General features: G+C 41.5%; 2 protein-coding genes across 2 annotated transcripts; one reads left to right on the top strand and one right to left on the bottom strand.

Annotated features, from left to right (window-relative positions):
- Positions 1-624: 624 nt before the first annotated feature.
- LOC113113435 (non-histone chromosomal protein HMG-14A-like) lies at positions 625-3015 on the bottom strand. The gene is made up of 6 exons (XM_026279614.1): positions 2852-3015; positions 2196-2222; positions 2042-2071; positions 1738-1785; positions 1436-1556; positions 625-1231 (listed from the first exon to the last, which is right to left on the bottom strand). Exons 1-5 carry the CDS (start codon positions 2864-2866, stop codon positions 1452-1454), a joined length of 225 nt encoding a protein of 74 aa, XP_026135399.1. The 5' UTR covers positions 2867-3015; the 3' UTR covers positions 625-1231; positions 1436-1451.
- Positions 3016-3466: 451 nt separating this feature from the next.
- LOC113113434 (SH3 domain-binding glutamic acid-rich-like protein) lies at positions 3467-19553 on the top strand. Its single transcript, XM_026279613.1, has 4 exons — positions 3467-3682; positions 16529-16714; positions 19160-19240; positions 19409-19553. Exons 1-4 carry the CDS (start codon positions 3638-3640, stop codon positions 19442-19444), a joined length of 348 nt encoding a protein of 115 aa, XP_026135398.1. The 5' UTR covers positions 3467-3637; the 3' UTR covers positions 19445-19553.
- Positions 19554-20650: the final 1097 nt, after the last annotated feature.

Raw genomic sequence — 20650 nt, 5'->3', positions numbered from 1 at the left:
AGTGTTGGTATGAGATGAAACACTTTTAATCTTATTTTAAAGACAGAATCTTCTTTGTGAAGTTTGGTGAATGTTCCTCAAGCTCAGCTATGCTTCTGGGTCTTGGTTTGATACACAGTACACAGTCTGACAATTCCTCAAAGTCAGCCATGATCACGAGTCACGTCTAGCTAGTCACTTGTTTTGTTTATGGAACCATCAACAGCGCGTCTCGTGTGCTGCACTAATCACTCCGCCCAAGTAGCCACTCCGCCCAAGTAATGTTAGCTGTGCTCCTACACCTAGTGAGAATATAGTTCCCAGTATTTATATGATTAAAAATGGTCTGTCTCATATAGCCTTGTTATTTGTACACACTGTGACTATACAGATCACAACATGTTAATAGGAAAATGTTTGCATTATTTTGTCACTTATTGGGATTACTATGCTAACAGTATCCATTTACATTCAGTCTTTGCGCTAAGCTAGGCTAGCGGTGGGTGGGTCAAATAACACTTATAGAACGCACAGAAATGTAAAAGGTATGTATGGACTTATCTAACTCTGGAGGATACTGTGAATAAGCTAAAGTGTTCCTTTTTAAAAAGAATCTAAAATAGGAAGAGGCAAAAGTGTGGAAAATTCCACTATTTTCTTTATTAGCAGACACCGCAACATCAGAGAGTGTACATCATAACCTGCAGACTTCAACATGTCAGAATCACATGGTAAAAAAATTACAATTTGCATGAAAACATATTTAATAAGCTGCCATTTTTAACTTTTAGATTGAAATTTTTGCAAGGTACTCTGAAATATATTAGTTCTCTCAAATTTCTGCTTACAGGTTGTGACCCCCCCCCCCCCCCAAACTCTTATGAATAATACACTAAAATCTAGGACACATTACTAAACAAAAAGTCAATTTCCCTCAGCCATGTTTTATGAAAACTTGATGATGCATGATTTTTCTAGCTAGACCAAATAAGTTATCAGTAACAATAAATGGCATTTAAAAATACCTTAAGTGTGGCATTCTCACAGAAACAATCACTGCAAATCTACAAGGTGCTCAGCATTTAGCTTCAGTTTGTGCTAAAAATCAATGCTGATACTTTTAAAACCACTGATAAAAATATTTCTGTTCTCTGCATTGGAGGTTGACAATGACACAACACTAGGAGTGATGAGCTGCGACGGCAGTGTTGACTCCGACTCGGCTTCCTTCGTTTCTTTTTGAGTCTGTTACCTGAGGATGGGTTGAGAGAAAGAAATCATTAAGAATTTTTATGATTTTTCCCATGTCAAAAGATGTACTAGATGTAATATCCCAATGTAACAGTGATTCAATTATTTTATTCCTTACGGTCAACAAAAAGTGAAAAGTAAAATGAGCTTATTAAAAAATTTGCGTGACTCTAGTGTTTCTGTATAAAGTCTGATAATAACACACTGCATTGTTCTTGGCCTCAGTTCTCAGAGTGGTTCTCCTCATTGGCTGTAGACTCGGAGCTCTCCTTGGCCTTCACCTTGCTCTTTTTATCCTCCTTTTTGACAGTGGCTGCTTTGTCTTTCTGCAGAGGAAGTGAATCATTGGCAGCAGTGTGTAAGAATATTTGCATGTGTAAACTCTTGATAACAGTACTTTGAATGCTGTAACAAAGAAAAAAAATGGACTCACCTAGAAAAATTAACTAACTAACACTGTTCTGATGTAAAAGTTTTATTTATGGTTTGTTAGATATCAGATTTTACCTTAGCTGTCTTTTTTGGTTTGGGTCCGGCCTTCACAGGAGCTGGTCTCTATGAATGAAAAACAACTGAGATAAAAATATACTTGATCTATGTATATATTAAGACATTGTTCCACTGATTTGAAACAAAGCCAGAAGAGACAAAATGGGACTTTTAGATGGTGAATTTCAGATAATTTCTGTAACCAGTCTATTTAGCAACCTTTTTATAAACACACACACACTTACTCACTCATTCTCTCTCTCTCTCTCACACACACACACGCGCGCGCGCGCACACAATCTAAAAATGTCATTATACGTACTGTCAATAAACGAGCAGATCTCCTCTGAGGCTGAAAAAGTGACACATAAAAGTATAAAAAATGACCACAACTGTAACCAAAGGGGAACTATTTCAATAAAAAACACAAAGTTATCAAGTGTCATTTTAGCAGTTTACATATGAAAATATTTTACCTCATCCTTTGCATCCCTGTCTGTTTTCTGTGAATAAAGAAGAAAACAAAAACTGATTTCATTTGTGTGTGTTTATACATTATATATATATATATATATATATATATATATATATATATATATAAAGGAGCCCAGTGGTATGTTCAAGTAAACTCAGTTGAGTTCAGTTCAACTCAACCATCCTTTATTAATAGCACAACCAACCCCTGTGTGATATGTGAGAGGAGGATCTAACAGCGCCATCTGTCGGCATATGAGCACCACTACACATATCTGCTCACGAGAACAAAGACTAAAACATAATAACACTGTTATTGTCCATGTGACCGTGTTCTCAATCAGTTAAGTCTTTAACACTGCACAGGTCATATTTCGTAGGAGTGGGTGTTTCGTGGTTGGTTTTGTGAGCGTTTCTTCGTGCACAGCATGGCTGACTAATCTAGCGATGAAAGCACAAAACAAACTTAAGCGCGCAATCACACACACTGCGCTTAACTGTACGAGATGATAAACATGCGGCGTGGATGGCAGTGTTAAATATTTTCAATGTGTGCAGATCTAGACATTGCATATGCAGTGAATAAATAAACCACACGAATATGACTCAGTTCAGAACAACGCCTCCCTGATGCAGGAGTGCGTGTGCGCGCGGGTACCTTGCTTTTAGGCATGTTGGGCTCCTAAAAGATTCTGCGAAACACGATGAGAAAAATAGCTGCTTTAGAAGAGATCTCGGAATATAGTTGCTTGGCTCACTACACTTAACTCAGTATTAAACACGGAGGAGCATCACAGCGAGGGGAGTGGCTTAAGCCTGACTGATGGCTAGTTAGACCAATCAGCGCTGAGAACCGAAGAGCCGGTATTTATTAGAAATGTCGACAGTTTTTTTTTTTTTGTGTGTTGTTTAGTCACGGGATGATTTGTTTCTGCGAGTTCTGTACTCAAGGTGGCGCCCTGCAGTCGAGTCGGGTTTTAGGGTTTGTTTTGCAAGCCTGCAGATGACATTATTAACACACACACACACACACACACAACCTGGGGCGAAGTAAAAACAATTTCAACCAGCTGCATTATCTCTGGAAACCATTAATACACAGAAACACAAGTGCCACAGTTGTTTCTCGAAACTGCTTTAACTAAAACTCCAGTGTGAACTGAAGGAAAAGTGTCCATTATGATAACGCTTGCATGTAATGTCGATAAATGAAACTCGATTTCTAGAGTGCATACAGTCACACTCTGTAACTTATTGCTAGAAGTTGTTTGAGAGAGCTGCGTGTCATTAAAAGCACGCCTTTGATTCTCCGCGGTGTTTGAGATGAAGCAGGAGGAGTTGAAGAGTTCAGAGGCGGAGAATGAGGACAGACTGAGACACTGAGACACGGGGCACAGCTCAGATCCTCACCGAGTCAACGTGAGACCCCAGGATAATCTGCATCATGGTGATTAAAGTTTACATCGCGACCTCCTCCGGATCGACATCGGTAAGAGATTCAGATCTGATCTGACCAGACATCCTTAGGAAAACGACTTAATACAACAACAAACTGTTACAGCAGCAAACTCATTATAGAATCAGACAGTGCAAGAAGAGTCCAAGATTATTGACTTTGTTTTAATTGTTTTAATTATTTTTATGACGTCTTTGCTGACGCATATCAAATTACCAGAGCTTTAGTGTAGCAACAACAATAACTGTGACACTAAATACTGTGAGATTTTGGCAGAAAATATGATAATCGCGGAGAGGCTAGCTGTGTTTTTATTATAGGTAGTTTGCAAACATTTTTTAACAAATGCAGTGTCAGCACTACTGCTAGAGACGACAGTAGTCTTTTGTTCACATAAACAGTGAGTCCCTGCGAACTCTAAATATGGTGTTGAAGTTGACAGTTAATGTAACCGCTTCCTCTGACATCAGTTTGCTGGAAATAACCACTTCTGCTCAAAACTTCTCCAAAAACAACAAACAGGTGCATTCACCTGGACAGGGAAATGCTTAAGAACAGACTCAGTTTAGCTGAATACCTTTTATTTGCATCATAACTGTTGAAAAGTTAAATCGCAGTATTTGCAGGGTTTTGATGGCAACGGCAGAGACAGCTCTTCCTCCAACAGCTTATTTGGCTCAAACTCTTCCTAATTTGGTGAGTTAGATCAGGGGTGTCAAACTCAGTTCCTGGAGCAGAGTTCTGTTCGAATCCTGCTTCAACACGCATACCACGTAGCTTTCAAATAAGCCCGAAAGACTTGATTAGTTGGATCAGGTGTGTGTAAGAAGGGTTGAATCTTAACCAGGGCCGGTTCTAGGGTGAGTGGAGATCCGGGGCTTAGCCCAGAAAAATCCATCAAATATAAAATTTGGAATACAGAAATATGAAATTATGAAAAAAAATTGAATGGTACTTTGCCACTAGGTGGCGGTATGCCACAGCCTTAATGAGTGAGTCGGTCAGTCATTTAATAAATGGATTCGTTAGAAATGGATGATTCATTCAGACAAAAAGAAAGCAACTGTTTTTATGAATGGGTCAGTGAATAATTTACTCAAGCAAATTTATTCAGTAAATACCGCTGTGTTGCTGCAGAGCACAACAACATGCTTTGTTTGGAACCATTTCCTTAGCGAAATATGTCTTTTTTTATTATCTTGTTTATTGCATTGTTGCCCTGACACGAAAAGTCTGCCATATACCGTGCTAACCAAACATTATAACCGCTCTCTCTCTCTCTCTCTGTGTGTGTGTGTCCTAGAGACTGTGCTGCGCAACCGTTAACTGTTAGATGTTCAAAATGTAACGTTAAATCAGACACAATTTAAAACCGAAAAATAAATATAATACTATGATACTACGTTCAAGTGTTGCCTGGGGGTGTTTTACTTCCTCTTTTTGAAGAATTTTGAAATGTCCATTTTAATTTTCAAAATTAATTGATCTAGTAAAATACTACACACCAACAAACCGCTTGTCTCCAAAAGATCTCATTTCATTGGCTGGATCGTACAGACGCTCATCATGGTTGGTCAGTTTCCATGTCAGTCAGAAGCACTAGACTCAGTGGGCGGTTTTCGTCGGGTGTGAATGACAACGCGTAAATTGACAAACACTGTTGACCTGAGAGTCGAGAGATATTTTTTTATTTATTTAAGTTCTAATATAAATTACTTTATTGGGCATGAAAATTCATTGATGGCATGGTGGTAATAAAAACATACTGAAAACATTCGGGGCTCCAGCCCCCTTAGCCCACCCCTTATGCCACCCCTGATCTAAACTACGCAGACCCTCCAGGGATTGACTTTGAGAATACTGTTGTGCTCCACATACTGTTAGTTATGTAACATTTGAATGACGCTCCTGATTTGTCCATACTTCAGCCACCAGGGCTCAAGTCGCTTTCTTCTGAAATGAGAAGACATTGTCCTTGCTCTCTTTTTTTAATCCATTGCAAATAAAGTGGTTCTCAGCCTCCCCGGGAAAGTCTATGCCAGGGTACTGGAGAGGAGAATTCGGCCGATAGTGGAACCTCGGATTCAGGAGGAACAGTGTGGTCTTCGTCCCAGAACACTGGACCAGCTCTATACCCTTTCCAGGGTGCTGGAGGGTTCATGGGAGTTTGCCCAACCAGTCCACATGTGTTTTGTGGATTTAGAGAATGCATTCGACCGTGTTCCTCGTGACATCCTGTGGAGGGTGCTCTGGGAGTATGGGGTCGGCGGCCCCCTACTTAGGGCTGTTCGTTCCCTGTATGACCGGAGCAAGAGCTTGGTTCACATTGCCGGCAGTAAGTCAGACCTGTTCCCGGTGCATGTTGGACTCCGGCAGGGCTGCCCTTTGTCACCGGTTCTGTTCATAATTTTTATGGACAGAATTTCTAGGCGCAGCCAAGGGCCGGAGAGTGTCCGGTTTGGGGACCATATGATTTCATTGCTGCTTTTTGCGGATGATGTTGTCGTGTTGGCCTCCTCAGACCAGGACCTTCAGCGTGCACCGGGATGGTTTGCAGCCGAGTGTGAATTGGCTGGGATGAGAATCAGCACCTCCAAGTCCAAGGCCATGGTTCTCAGTCGGAAAAGGGTGGATTGCCCACTTCAGGTTTGTGGAGAGTTCCTGCCTCAAGTGGAGGAGTTCAGGTATCTTGGAGTCTTGTTCACGAGTGAGGGAAGGATGGAACGTGAGATTGACAGACGGATCGGTGCAGCTTCTGCAGTAATGCGGTCGCTGTACCGGTCTGTCGTGGTGAAGAAGGAGCTGAGCTGTAAGGCAAAGCTCTCGATTTACCGGTCAATCTATGTTCCTACTCTCACCTATGGTCATGTGCTGTGGGTCATGACCGAAAGTACAAGATCCCAGATACAGGCGGCCGAAATGAGCTTTCTCCGTCGGGTGGCTGGACGCTCCCTTAGAGATAGGGTGAGAAGCTCGGTCACTCGGGAGGAGATCAGAGTAGATCCGTTGCTCCTCCACATCGAGAGGTGGCTCGGGCATCTATTTCGGATGCCTCCTGGACGCCTTCCCAGGGAGGTGTTCCAGGCACGTCTCACCGGGAGGAGGCCCCGGGGAAGACCTAGGACACACTGGAGGGACTATGTCTCCCGGCTGGCCTGGGAACGCCTCAGAGTCCCCCCGGAAGAGTTGGAAGAAGTGGCAAGGGAGAAGGAAGTCTGGCCGTCTCTGCTTAGACTGTTGCCCCCGCGACCCGGCCCCGGATAAGTGGAAGATGATGGATGGATGGATGGCATTGCAAATAAATCTTCTGATTTCTGTCTATGTTGACACAGTTCCCTTTCGAGGGAACTTCGAACTGCGTCCTCTAGGGGGCACTTTGGGGAACACCTCATCGTGACCTGTGTCTTAAGGATATATTAAAAAAACACCAACTTGTTGGCCAGCGACAGCCTCCGACGTCACTAGAAGGCATGACTATAAATAAGCACCAGGAGAGCACGTCATTATCTTCTTCATCTTCACTGACTGTTTTGTTTGAAGCATGCATCTGAATGAACCGTTAAGGGCGATCTTTCTCGGCTTATCATGGCGACAACTATCAAGCGTTTAGACTGCGTTATTTGACACCCGATGACACATGCGATCTTTGCATCATTGTTTGGGTGAAGAGCACGCACGCGATGTCTTTAAGTCTGCTTGCATTGTGAGCGTTTTTTCAATAGAAAAAGCTCCGCTCTCGTTCATCTCTCTTCTGAAAGAAAAGGGAGAAAAAAAGGGCAGCCATCTGCTTCCCATGGTTCAAGATCTGTCAGTACTGAGGCGTGGAAGAGAATGAGCTCATGAGAATACAGGTGGATCTGTCTGAATGGTTTAAAGAGGGACTTTCCCTTTTGCGGTCGTAAAAAAAAAAAAAAAAAGGGCGGCGGACGAGAGAGCCTCGGAAGGATGATATCTTTAGGACTTTCGGATACTGAGGTTAGTGCTCTGTGGGGTTTTTACCCAGGAAAAGCAGGAGACATTTGAGGATTATGGAGAAACTGAGGCTGAGCCTTCTCAATTCTCCTGCCCTGCGTATGTATAGCTGTTGGAGGTTATTGAGTGAAAATTACCTTTTGACCAGAACCCTCCAGCTCAGGTGAGCCTTTCATTTGTGCATGATCTCCATACAGAGATTAAAAAGAAATGAAAGATGCTGTTTTCTTTTCACATCCATCGGTTTCGGCATGAAAGTAATCTGCCAACATCGAGGTGATGCGCGAAAGCGGCTATGAGGGAATGCCCCCTGTAAAAAGAGCAAAATGTTTTATAAATAATTAATAAATAATTTTTATCTGTGGAATTTTTTTTTCTTTCTGCAGGGGAAACATCCTCTCTTAATCTCCCTCCTTGCCATCTAAGCCAGAAAATCATCTCGCTTAAATGGCAATGCATACGCAATAGCTGGTCAGGCTGTGGCTATATTACACACAATGCTGGTGCTTCAAGCATATCAGACTGATCTGCTAAGAGACCTGGTTAGAGGCAGTGGCCTTTTTCTGATCAGGTAGCTGAGCTGCGCCGCACCACGGATCTCTCACCATGCTAGACTTCTGTGGATGAACCTAGCAGACATCGGGAGGAAAGAAAATGCTTTCTGCTCGATGCTCAGGTTTCGCCTTCTGAACTTTTCGGTATTTCCGTTGTGACGGCAATTTGAGAAGTTCAGGGAGATGAAGGCGCACTCTGCTACTTTCAGATCCTTCGTTCCACGAAGGGCCAGGTGTCCAACATAGGTGTCCTGGCCTGTCTCGATCTGAGGATCAAAGATGGGCACAGAAGGCTAGTGACGCAAATCGCACTCCTCCCCCACCTGCGGGCAGGGGTTAGAGGAATCGTGGGTCACGAGGAGGTAAGCAGAACCTAAGGGGTATGATCTAGACGAGGCAGCATTCTCATCCGAATCAGAGCAATACCGAGGTATCCACTCGTTCCCTTTGGAGATTTTTAACCCTCTGGAGTCTAAGAGGTTATCAGGAGAAAATAGCCTCATAACGTGTATATGTGTTAATCGACTTCAGACGGTTAACTTCTGCTTTTATCCTCCCCTTCCTAATTCCCCTGTAACCACCAGCTCTCCACCTGATAGAGATTAGGTGGAAACCTCTCACATAACAGTCTCCTATGCTGGACCTATAATGTTTTTATGGTTCAATGTTCATAGCCACTAGGGGTGTGCACGGATAGTCGAACATTCAAATTTTCGTTCTGCTCTAATTATTCGATAAATAAAAATTATATTCGAATTTCGCAAAAAAAATTCTGAAAAGTTGAGATGTTTTTAACTCGATGCGGTGCGGTCGCGGCTGGAAAAAAATGGGCACGTTGCACCGCGTGCGCATCACGACCGCGTCGCTTCCATTATGAGTGTGTCTACCGCGCGCCTACATTGGAAATAGCGAACTTGAGCGCGCAAAACATGCTATATGTGCACAGCCCCTAAGAACTGCGGTCTTCTACAGTACTTCAAATATGCCGTGGAGAATCACAGAAAGTGACCGAATTTAAGAACATTGTTGCGCCATCTCTCAAGCAACAAATAAACACAGCTAACTTGGAGAATGCAGTGAAAACTCCTCTTCTTGCGTCTGCCCTAGACCCTTGGCACAAACATCTCAGGTTTCTCGATGAAAACATGAGAGAAGTAAGAAAAAAAAACTTTTTTGAACATTATCAGAACATTTTCCTTGATGCAAGTAGTGCGGATGCAGCCGTCGTCACTAACGATAAAGAGGATGCAATGCCCACTCGTCGGAAAAGGCTGAGACAGTTCTTCAGTGATGATTACAGAGAGTCCAGCAGAGACGAGTGGGAACAGTTCTTACAGGAGTCATGTATTCCACCAGATGAGGATCCCATTCAGTGGTGAAATGAAAATACGAAGCGCTTCACAAAGCTAATTCGCTTAGCACACCGTTATTTGTGAGTCCCGATCACGTCTGTACCGTCAGAGCGCGTTTTCTCCGTGGCCGGCCTTACTGTTAACAGACTAAGGAGCCGACTTTCCCCAGATCATGTTTACATGCCTGTGTTTCTTAACAAGAACATGTAAAACAATAGAAAATAAAAAGCAAAAAAGATTTGCTGACAGTTTAAAAGTTAAAAAAAGTTAAGTGTATGCTACGTTCTACAGTAGCCTAATTGCTGCAGGCTGCTTTACGCTTTTTTTTTGCTTTTAATCTGTACTTCTGTTTGTTTGCACGCATTGTTAAAGGTTTTCAGCTACAAAACACGATGTGTAATGTTCAAGCTTACTGTGTGTAAGCTTGTTAAAAATGACGGAAACAATAAATGTTGCTGAAAAATAACGTCTGTCTCATTAAACTTAATTTAAATAAACGAATATTCGAATTTGATATTTGCGGAAAACGCTCATCCCTAATAGCCACCACCTGACTGATGGTCTGGACTAAAAGGAGGCGTCCCTTGAGCCAGCACAGGAGGGTGGGTCAGTAAATGTAACCCTCTCTGTATATACATATGTGTATTTAATTGCTGGTGGTTACATGTCTACTAATAAACTCTGTGAGTTTCCTTTGCAGTGCTCAGTTACAGTGTTTACTAAACACTCGCCAGCACCAGTCATCTGGCTTCATGTTCCGGTATTAGGCGGCTGAGATCACAGGTTTCTGAGGGAGCCTCCTTGATCATCAGGCCTGGCACAGCACTGCAGGGAATTTAATGGATGTCCAGCCAGGTTACCCCCAAAAGGTCTCCTGGCCGCTTGAGGTGCTGTCGCATTTAGCGGGAAGTGGAGGTGGCAGTTACAGAAGTCTTCTTGTATATGCGCCTCAGGTGATGCTCCTCTCGCCCGAGGTTTGTAAAACTGAGCTTATCTCTCCCGTGAGATTCAGCGCTAAACTTTGTGTACTTTCTCAAAACCACATGGTGGTCAGTGTGCACGTGAACACTTTGCGCACTTTCTAAAAATCCACAAGTGGTAAGTTTGCATTCAAGATTCTGCAAACTTTTCTGAAATATTTTACGATATGGGTTACGCGCTCCGCTTCGTTCCCTTTCTTGAGATGATTAGACCTTGGTTCCTTGGGCTCCATTCAGCCAGTGTGTATTTGTTTATACACCTCAGGCATCGCTTCCCTCAACATGAGGGGCTATATGGGTGATTCTCGTGATAATTTAGCAGCGCTACCCTTTTTCCAAAAAAGGGGACCTATGAGCGCGCTACTTTGAGCCCGGAGTTCTCTTCTCATATGAGACTGAGTTCTCTGTTTTTTCCCCAGAGCGCTCCAGTATTGTTTCCATTGATCAAGTTGATGACTATCAATCATACTGTTTTGAGATGCAACATTCCATCTATGAGCTGCTCTATCAGAGTGCAACGAGAGCCCCTCCTTAGAACAGTATTTGAAAATCCATGCTATGGTAAGTGTGCACGTGAAGTCTTTGCACTCTTTCTGAAAACAACACTGTGGTAAGTCGCACGCTAGTATTCTGCGTTCTTTCTAAAATCCTATATGGTGAGGGCTTCGCGCGGTTGCTTCATGCCCTTTCTTGAGTTGGTAAAAGCCCTGTTCATCTTGGGCGCCACTCCACCTATGTATCCTCGGATACCTATCTAAACAGGGTGTTGCTACTAGAGAACTGTCGAGACAGCTCTTTCAGCAAGCTTATGTGTAAGCTAGCGGTAGCCCCTGTGCAGAGCTGGGTAGTAATGGATTACATGTAATCTGGATTATGTAATCAGATTCCAAAACTCAAGTACTTGTAATTAGAGTAAACTACTTTTTAAAATACTCGTAATAAGACTACAGTTACTTTTTTATGGATTACATAATTAAAGTACATATTATTTACACTATGGTAATAAGTCGTTCACAAATCATTGATTCTCCTAAGTTTCTTTTTTTTTTTTACGTTTATATTTTTCCTAATAAACCTGCCGCTTATATACGTTCGTGATTCTTCGAGTTTTTCCGGTGGAGAGGGGGAGGGGTGTCAGAATCACGCTCAGAAGAAATTAGCTGCCGCCAGCCAACAAGTTGGTGTTTTTTCAATGTATGCTTCAGACACGGGTTACGACAAGCAACGATATCTCTGAGATAGGGCTGTATCTATTTAATATTTTAGTAATCGAGTATTATACCAAAAATTTGAGTAATCGAGTAATCGGATAAAATGTGTTTTTGCTTAATTAAAGTGCAATATTAATTATGTAAGAGAAAATAAGACTCCTGGGTCTCTTAAAATGAACAACTAAGTTTCCTTTTTTAGAAAAAAATATTTGTACTTTTTAAATGCATAGAATTCAATGCATACATCAAAAAATAAGAATTTAATTATTACCCATTGTTTCTCTGTCTGTACACGTACTCTGAACAATGATAATAAAATTGACAGATGAATTAAGTGCTTTTAAGGGCCATTCAGTTGGGGTTTTAAATAAAGCATTTTCTGAGATGCACATTAAACATTAAACACATAAAACATTAAAACTCTTTGATCTCTCCACTGGAGGCAGCCCCGCTCTCCCGTTTCTCCTCTCTCAGTGAGCCTTGGAAAGAGAAACAGTGGAGTCAGGGAGCTAAGCAACCGAGTCTGAGCAATTGGATGGCGGCACTGTACCCATGTGCTCGCTTTCCCTGTTGCACTCGGATCCACCCCAGAAGGGCAGGGAGCTAAGCGCTTACTGAGATGAAATGCTCACTCGAGCAAGACTCTTGCTCTTCTCCACCTGAGCAGAGTCAGGGAATAAACAATCGGTCTGACTGATCTCATGAGGGCATTGTGCCTGTGTGCTCTCTCTCCATTGCAAGTGGGAAGTGAGCTATGTGGTTACTGAGACAGAATGCTTACTCGAGCATGAGTCTCGCTCCCCTCCACTCACGGTCCGCTTTTCACTTAACAGCCCTGCTCTCACATTTCTCCTCTCTCAGCGAGCCTTTGAGAGAAAAACAGCAAAGCCTGGGAACTAAGCCCATGTACTCGCGCTCCCCACTGCACTTCAATACGTGTCTCAAATGTAGGATCAATGCCCATCTTACTTCGAGCGGCTCTATCCTCCTAAGTAGATCGGAGCGGATGCTGCCACTGGCAGCTTCAAGTTTGTGTGTGTGTCACTATGGCTGTGCTCACAGATGGGCTGCTTTTATCATGAAAGCAGTTTACCCCTGTTCGTTTACAGAAGGTGGCCCTGTGGATTCTTTCCTCCCAGTTACCATCTGAGGAAGCAACAACGAGTTTGCAGATTGAACAATCAGACTTGAGAAATCCTCAACGCATATAGTGCATGCTTTATCTGCTAGTGTGTTTAATACAGGAGGAACAGTGCACCTCGTTATATGAACAACTTAATCCTCCCATACAGATCAAAGCAAAGTGCGGGCAGCTTCACATTTGTGTGTGGGTTGCTGAGCCCTTCCTCCCCCACTCTTGTGTTTCTCACTTCCCAGTTACTCGGAGATAGAAATGACAAAACTAGAGGGTATGATCAATCAGGCTGCAGTGATTTAATGTCGACATGGCCCCCTTTTGCATCGCTCTCCACTCAACTCTTTGATCTGCCACTGTGAGGATCACCACCGCTTATTGTCGAGCGGCTCAATCCTCCTGGGAGGTTTGGAGCAGACTGTTGTCGATGATTTGCATCGCTGACAGCTTTGTATTTGACCATACCTCTCACCTGGGTCATGTCCACGGTGATGCTGCGCTGCTGAGACAGAGCGCTCTTACTACGAAAGTATATGTCTCGCTCTGCTTTGCTTGCGACTTGCCTTCTTGAATAATGATGGCCCCGCCCCTCCCTTCATCTGATACAGTGAATATGCACAGCATTTTTGATCTGCCAGAATATTTACTCATAAAGAACATCAAAACTCCTGTTACACATGTGGCTTGATCCTTTATAGGCGGATTAAAAGAGAATGCTGTAACTATGATTATTATCACTGACAGCTTCAAATTGGATGCGTCTAGGCCACACCCACACTGAGGCCACACTAGTACCAAACTGGGTGTTGGAGACAATAAAACAATGTAATCCACTGGCATTTGCTTGAATACTTGCGATTCACAAAGATTATGAATTTGCTGGTGTTATGAGCCGTAAAAATGGTTCACCCAGCTCAGAGCGAGTCAGGCGCTACTACCTTATCCCTAAAATTTATCTCAGACACCTGAATCACACCCTCATGAAAAGCCCCTTGCACTTTTATAAATTACATGGACATGGCTCTCTTACCTCAGAGACAACTGGGAAACTGCATTCTCAACTACCTTGACAGTTGGCTTCTTCTGGCCCAGTCAGAGGCAGAATTAATATCTACAAGTTCTATACAACATGTGGCGTCATGGACGCCTGTACATCAGGGTGAGTCAGGCTTGTATAACAGCCCTGGCCCCCGGGACGAATTCCTGTTGGATGGAACAGGGCGTGGCCATGGGGATGGCTTGCAGAAGGACAGTTTAATTGCTAATACGAATTGGACAACATGTCCGTGGTGGTGTCCTACATAAATCGCAAGGGAGGCTTCTTCTCAAAGTGTCTCTTCAGAGCTTGCTGAGGGCAGCACATGTACCGGGCAAATTGAACCAAGAACCGGAAATGTTATCATGTTATCAATGTCCCCTCGGGAGTGGATGCTCCATCCGCAAATGCTTTAGAAGATCTGGGAGATCTTCATCAAGGCCAAAACACTTGAACGAGCTGTGTTCAAACAAGCCTCTACATTTCTCACACACAAAAATCTCCCTGACAGCAACCAATCTGGCTCATTCAACTGAGACGGCCTTGCTCTCAGTTGTTGAAGCTCTAAGACTGGCAAGAGCAGAATCCAAATCTTCAGTACTTATCCTGCTTGATCTGTCTGCTACTTTTGACACGGTTAATCACCCGATCCTCCTATCAACCCTACTGGCAAATGGCATCTCAGGAACCACACTTCAATGGTTTGAGTCTTACCTATCAGATAGGTCCTTCAAAGTATCTTGGAGAGGTGAGGTGTCCAAGTCTCAACATCTAACTACTGGGGTGCCTCAGGGCTCAGTTCTTGGACCACTTTTCTTCTCTGTCTACATGGCATCATTAGGTTCTGTCATTCAGAAACATGGCTTTTCATACCACTGCTATGCTAATGACACTCAACTCTACCTCTCATTCCATCCTGATGATCCGACGGTAGTTATTCGCATCTCAGCTTGTCTAACAGACATTTCTTCTTGGATGATGGACCATCACCTTCAACTCAACCTTGCCAAGACAGAACTGCTTGTGATTCCAGCAAACACATCGTTCCATCACAATTTCACCATCAAGTTAGGTACTTCAACCATAACTCCTTGGACTTATGATTGATGATCAGCTGACTTTCTCAGACCACATTGCTAAAACTGTCTGATCCTGCAGATTTGCTTTATTCAACATTAAAAAGATAAAGCCCTTTCTTTTGGAACATGCTGCAGAACTCCTTGTTCAAGCTCTTGTTCTGTCCAGGCTGGACTATTGCAATGCCCTCTTGGCAGGTCTTCCAGACCTTTACATTTAATTCAGAACGCGGCAGCAAGATACATGTCACACCTCTGTTTATCAATTTGCACTGGCTTCCAATAGCTGCTCGCATAAAATTCAAGGCACTCAATCCAAGCAGCTGAGTCCTTAGCCATCTTCAAGAATCGGCTTAAAACACATCTCTTCCATCTTTATTTGACCCTCTAACTTTAACACTCACTATTCTAATTGTATTCTTAAAAAATCGAACTACCTTTCTAATCTTTTTGTATTCTATCTTCTTTTCATTTATTATGCAATTATATGTGTGTGTGTGTGTGTGTGTGTGTAAATACCTCTAACTAGCTTGCTCTATTCTTTTTTTTATTCTGTTTTCTTTTTATTTATTATACTATTTAAAATCTCATGCTACGTGTACTGTGTTAATTAACCTAACTGAGACTTGTTATAGCACTTATATATCATTGCTCTTTTTGTTGTTTTTTATTGCTTCCACTGTCTTCATCTGTAAGTCGCTTTGGATAAAAGCGTCTGCTAAATGAATAAATGTAAAAAATTTATAAATGTAAGGACGAGGTAGAACTCTTCGCATCATAAGCCAACTCTCACTGCCCAATTTATTTCTAAAAAAACCAAGGATGTGTTGGCCCACGATTGGCCCAACCTCCTTCTTTATGCTTTTCCCCCGATCAGTCTGATCTCATAGGTTATCAGGTGAGTAAGGGAACAGAAAAACAAGGTTCTCCTTGTGGCCTTTCTTTAGATGAACCAGCTGAGGCTATCAGAGCTAACTCAGCTGTAGATTAGCAGCCCCTTGGACTGTCCTGCTGAGATGGAATCTCCTTTCTCAAGCAGACTGGACAGTATGGCAATTTCAGCCTGACCTATGGGCCTTGCACCTCTGGCTGCACAACGGCCTCCCAGAGCAAGTTTTGAACACAATTTTGGAGGCTAGAGCCCTGTCTATGTGATGCCTCGTCTTAGACTTGGATTATTGTTAACTTCTCTATGGCAATGGATTGCTTATGGAAGTTTGATATCTCAGTCATTCCACTACATTAGCACGCCGCGATTGTACTGTGTTCCCTTATGCGTCTAACATGACGCAGTACGAGTGTAATATCGAAAGGTAACATACTCAGTTACTTAATGTAACCTCGGTTCCCTGAAATGTGGGAACGAGTACTGCGTTGCTAGCCATGCTATGTAGCAGCACGACTCAGTCTTCATTGCAGTCGAAGTAATCTGAGAATCATGTGGCAAATGCCTCCTTATATAGCCAGAGCGCCCCCCCCATACTGGCGAGCTTTCGTAGGCTTGGCGGGTTTCATTGTTGTCTACTGATTTTAACGTGTGATTTAATCTTCTGTTTCCCTCAGATCAAGAAACAGCAGCAGGATGTCATGAGTTTCTTGGCGGTCAATAAGATTGAGTTTGAGGAACGCGACATTGCAGCTGATGAGGACAACAGGAAGTGGATGCGAGAACATGTCCCTGAGGATTCCCGACCGGCGACAGGGAACCCTTTACCTCCTCAGATCTTCAATGAGGACAGATACTGTGGGGTTTGTACTCATGACAGATATTATGTGCTGGGTGGTAGCTCACACTACATGAAGCAAACAATATGGAATATTAAGTAATAATAATAACCCCCCCCCCTATAAAAAAGTAGAAAATCATATATTTTAAAGAATTTAAACAGTTTTTGTCCATATTAACTTTCAAGCTCCCCGAAAGGATATAAAGGTAGTGTAAAATCAATCTGTATTACTAGACTGGTATATTTTGTTTTTCTGAAATAACACAATGACTTTGTATCTGTGCAGTAGGTCCTAAAGTGGCAGCAGCCTAATATATAACTAATATATAACTACTGCAGTATATGCTCTATTAAGCTCTTTTACAATTTCCTATTTTTTTAAAAAAAGGGAGGGGGGGGTTGAATACATTAGTAGTAGTTAATAGTTTATAAATCACCATCTTTCTCTCATACTGTACATCTCTGCTGCAGCACTTTGTACTCTCTGCCTGAAACAGTCTGTTTTAGTTCCTAAGTTTTGATCTAATAATATTCAAAAGAGAGAAAGTTACACTGAATTGAGTGAATTAGTAGCTTTCATAAGGGTAACTTTAATTAATACAGTGATTTAGTGTTTTTACATTAGATGATTAAATTTCTGTAGTATTTAGATATAATACTACTGTTAAAAAAGACTTTAACACAGAATATTCCTTATTACAGGTCCTTCTAAAAAAATTAGCATATTGTTATAAAAGTTAATTATTTTCCATAATTTAATGATAAAAATTAACTTTCATATATTTTAGATTCATTGCACAACAACTGAAATATTTCAGGTCTTTTATTGTTTTAATACTGATGATTTTGCCATACAGCTCATGAAAACCCAAAATTCCTATCTCAAAAAATTTGCATATCATGAAAAGGTTCTCTAAACGACCTATTAACCTAATCATCTGAATCAACTAATTAACTTTAAACACCTGCAAAAGATTCCTGAGGCTTTTAAAAACTCCCAGCCTGGTTCATTACTCAAAACCGCAATCATGGGTAAGACTGCCGACCTGACTGCTGTCCAGAAGGCCATCATTGACACCCTCAAGCAAGAGGGTAAGACACAGAAAGAGATTTCTGAATGAATAGGCTGTTACCAGAGTGCTGTATCAATGCACCTCAGTGGGAAGTCTGTGGGAAGAAAAAAGTGTGGCAAAAAACGCTGCACAACGAGAAGAGGTGACCGGACCCTGAGGAAGATTGTGGAGAAGGACCGATTCCAGACCTTTGGGGACCTGCGGAAGCAGTGGACTGAGTCTGGAGTAGAAACATCCAGAGCCACCGTGCACAGGCGTGTGCAGGAAATGGGCTACAGAGAAGCAGCACTGGACTGTTGCTCAGTGGTCCAAAGTACATTTTTGCGGATGAAAGCAAATTTTGCATGTCATTCGGAAATCAAGGTGCCAGAGTCTGGAGGAAGACTGGGGAGAAGGAAATGCCAAAATGCCTGAAGTCCAGTGTCAAGTACCCACAGTCAGTGATGGTCTGGGGTGCCATGTCAGCTGCTGGTGTTGGTCCACTGTGTTTTATCAAGGGCAGGGTCAATGCAGCTAGCTATCAGGAGATTTTGGAGCACTTCATGCTTCCATCTGCTGAAAAGCTTTATGGAGATGAATATTTTGTTTTTCAGCACGACCTGGCACCTGCTCACACCCTTACGAAAAATAACCATGGTTTTATTATAGTAAAACTGTAGTAACCCATGGTTTTTTGGCGTATTGACTGCCATTTGTAAAACCACAGATTTACTACAAATACCATGGTTAAACTATGGTTAATATAGCAAAACCATGGTTAATTTGTGGTTACCATGGTTTAACTACAGTAAACATGGTTTTTTGGTTTTATTTGTAGTAAAACCATGGTTAATTTTCGTAAGGGCAGTGCCAAAAACACTGGTAAATGGTTTACTGACCATGGTATTACTGTGCTCAATTGGCCTGCCAACTCTCCTGACCTGAACCCCATAGAGAATCTGTGGGATATTGTGAAGAGAAAGTTGAGAGACGCAAGACCCAACACTCTGGATGAGCTTTAGGCCGCTATCGAAGCATCCTGGGCCTCCATAACACCTCAGCAGTGCCACAGGCTGATTGCCTCCATGCCACGCCGCACTGAAGCAGTCATTTCTGCAAAAGGATTCCCCACCAAGTATTTTCTTTTATTGGTCGGATGAAATATGCTACTGTAATATTAATGTAATATACTAAAATAATTTTTTGAGAAGGACCTGCATATTTTCAGGTTTAAAAACAAGTGATTTAGACATGACACTAATACTTTAAAAACAATCAAAAGGAATCTGTTTCCTTCTGTTTTCATTATTAGGTATTTTTACCAATATCATTTTAACTGGTGCCTTGTGTATTGATTGATTCAAACCGACTCAAAACAGACTGTACGATCTGAGCAGTGCTTTCTTTTACTCCAGAACTACGAGGCTTTCTTCTGTGCCCGCGAGGACAATGCTGTGTATGCGTTTCTGGGCTTGACGGCGCCTCCAGGCTCAAAGGTAGGTGTCATAAAGGCTCTTTTATTCGCAGCGCACGTGTTCCGTGTCTGTCTACTCTGAGATTGTGGTGCTAATGTCCTGTCTGATGTTGAACACACATGCTCTAGTCTAGCTCTTCGCACTGCAGATTTGAACTAAATCGATGGGTTTCTTTGTGTTTCTTCACAGGAAGCAGAAGCGCTGTCTAAGAAAATGCAGATGTGATCTAGAGAAGAGCTGATGAACTCCTGCACTTTCTGATGATTGAGTTTGTCTTGTTGGTTCTTTTTTTCTTTGCACCCATTAAATGATGTGATGAGATGAATGTGACGAATTATTTGTCCATACGAAAGTCCATCTTATTGATTGAACTGTTCAAACTGAAAACAAAGCATAATAGATGAGCAAAGTTGATCTGAATTGTCAAGATTTGACAGTAAATCGTTGTTGTAATGTTTAAGCATGCAGTTTTTGTTATGTTTATGCTTAAATGTTCTTGATTATGTCTGCGGTTCAAGTCATATTTAATACGTGCACATATATTCAGGGCTTCTGCAGGTCTTAAGAAGTCTGAATTTTACCTTTCACAAATTAATGCTATGAAAGGTTTTAATTTGGAGCAGAAAGTTTTACATTCATAAAGTCAAGGTGTTAAATGTTTCATGCTCTTCAAAAAAATATAATAAAAGTAACTAGATCATTTAAAATAGAAAAATATAATTGAATATCTAGGTTAATATGTCTTATTTTCCAATACAAATATCTATACATCCTTTAATTTGCTCATTATCTTGTTTGTGCTTTGAATGAAGGTGTTTTTTCTTTTTCTTTTTTCTAAGCCCATGTCAGATATTTGTCTCTTTTTATTAAATCATAAATTTACTTTTTTTTTTTTTTATACATTTGCACTGGGAAACAAGACAAAAATACTGCAGAAGTACATCACTTTTGTGCAGTGTGATCAGAATACAGTTAAACTTATATGTGGTCAGGTACAGTAAAAGTTATTTCCATTTTAGTTTTTATATATATATATATATATATATATATATATATATATATATATATATATATATATATATATATATATATATATATATATAAAATATATGAAAAGGAATTTAAAGATCAGTTGGAAGTCATTTTCCAACTCCTTCGATATTTACATTTAGAGAACATGCTCCCCTAATTTTTTTCTAAAATGTTCCTTTAATTGAGTCTTTTCAAAAAAGGTCTTAAAAACTCTTACATTTACCTTCGTAAAACTTGCAGAAACCCTGCTACTTAACTCAAGTCCCTTAATACACCCATACATTTTCATGATTTGTTTAATTTGTTAATTTCTTAAAGAAATGTTGGCAATGATAGTTTGCATTTTTGTATTTTTAAATATTATTTTCAGTTATTTTTTGATAGTTTTCTTTTTCATTA

The sequence above is a fragment of the Carassius auratus genome, chromosome 14 (assembly GCF_003368295.1).
Source record: "Carassius auratus strain Wakin chromosome 14, ASM336829v1, whole genome shotgun sequence".
Lineage (NCBI taxonomy): Eukaryota > Metazoa > Chordata > Actinopteri > Cypriniformes > Cyprinidae > Carassius > Carassius auratus.
The sequence above is the reverse complement of the archived record's forward strand: the minus strand, read 5'-3'. Positions and strand labels throughout refer to the sequence as shown.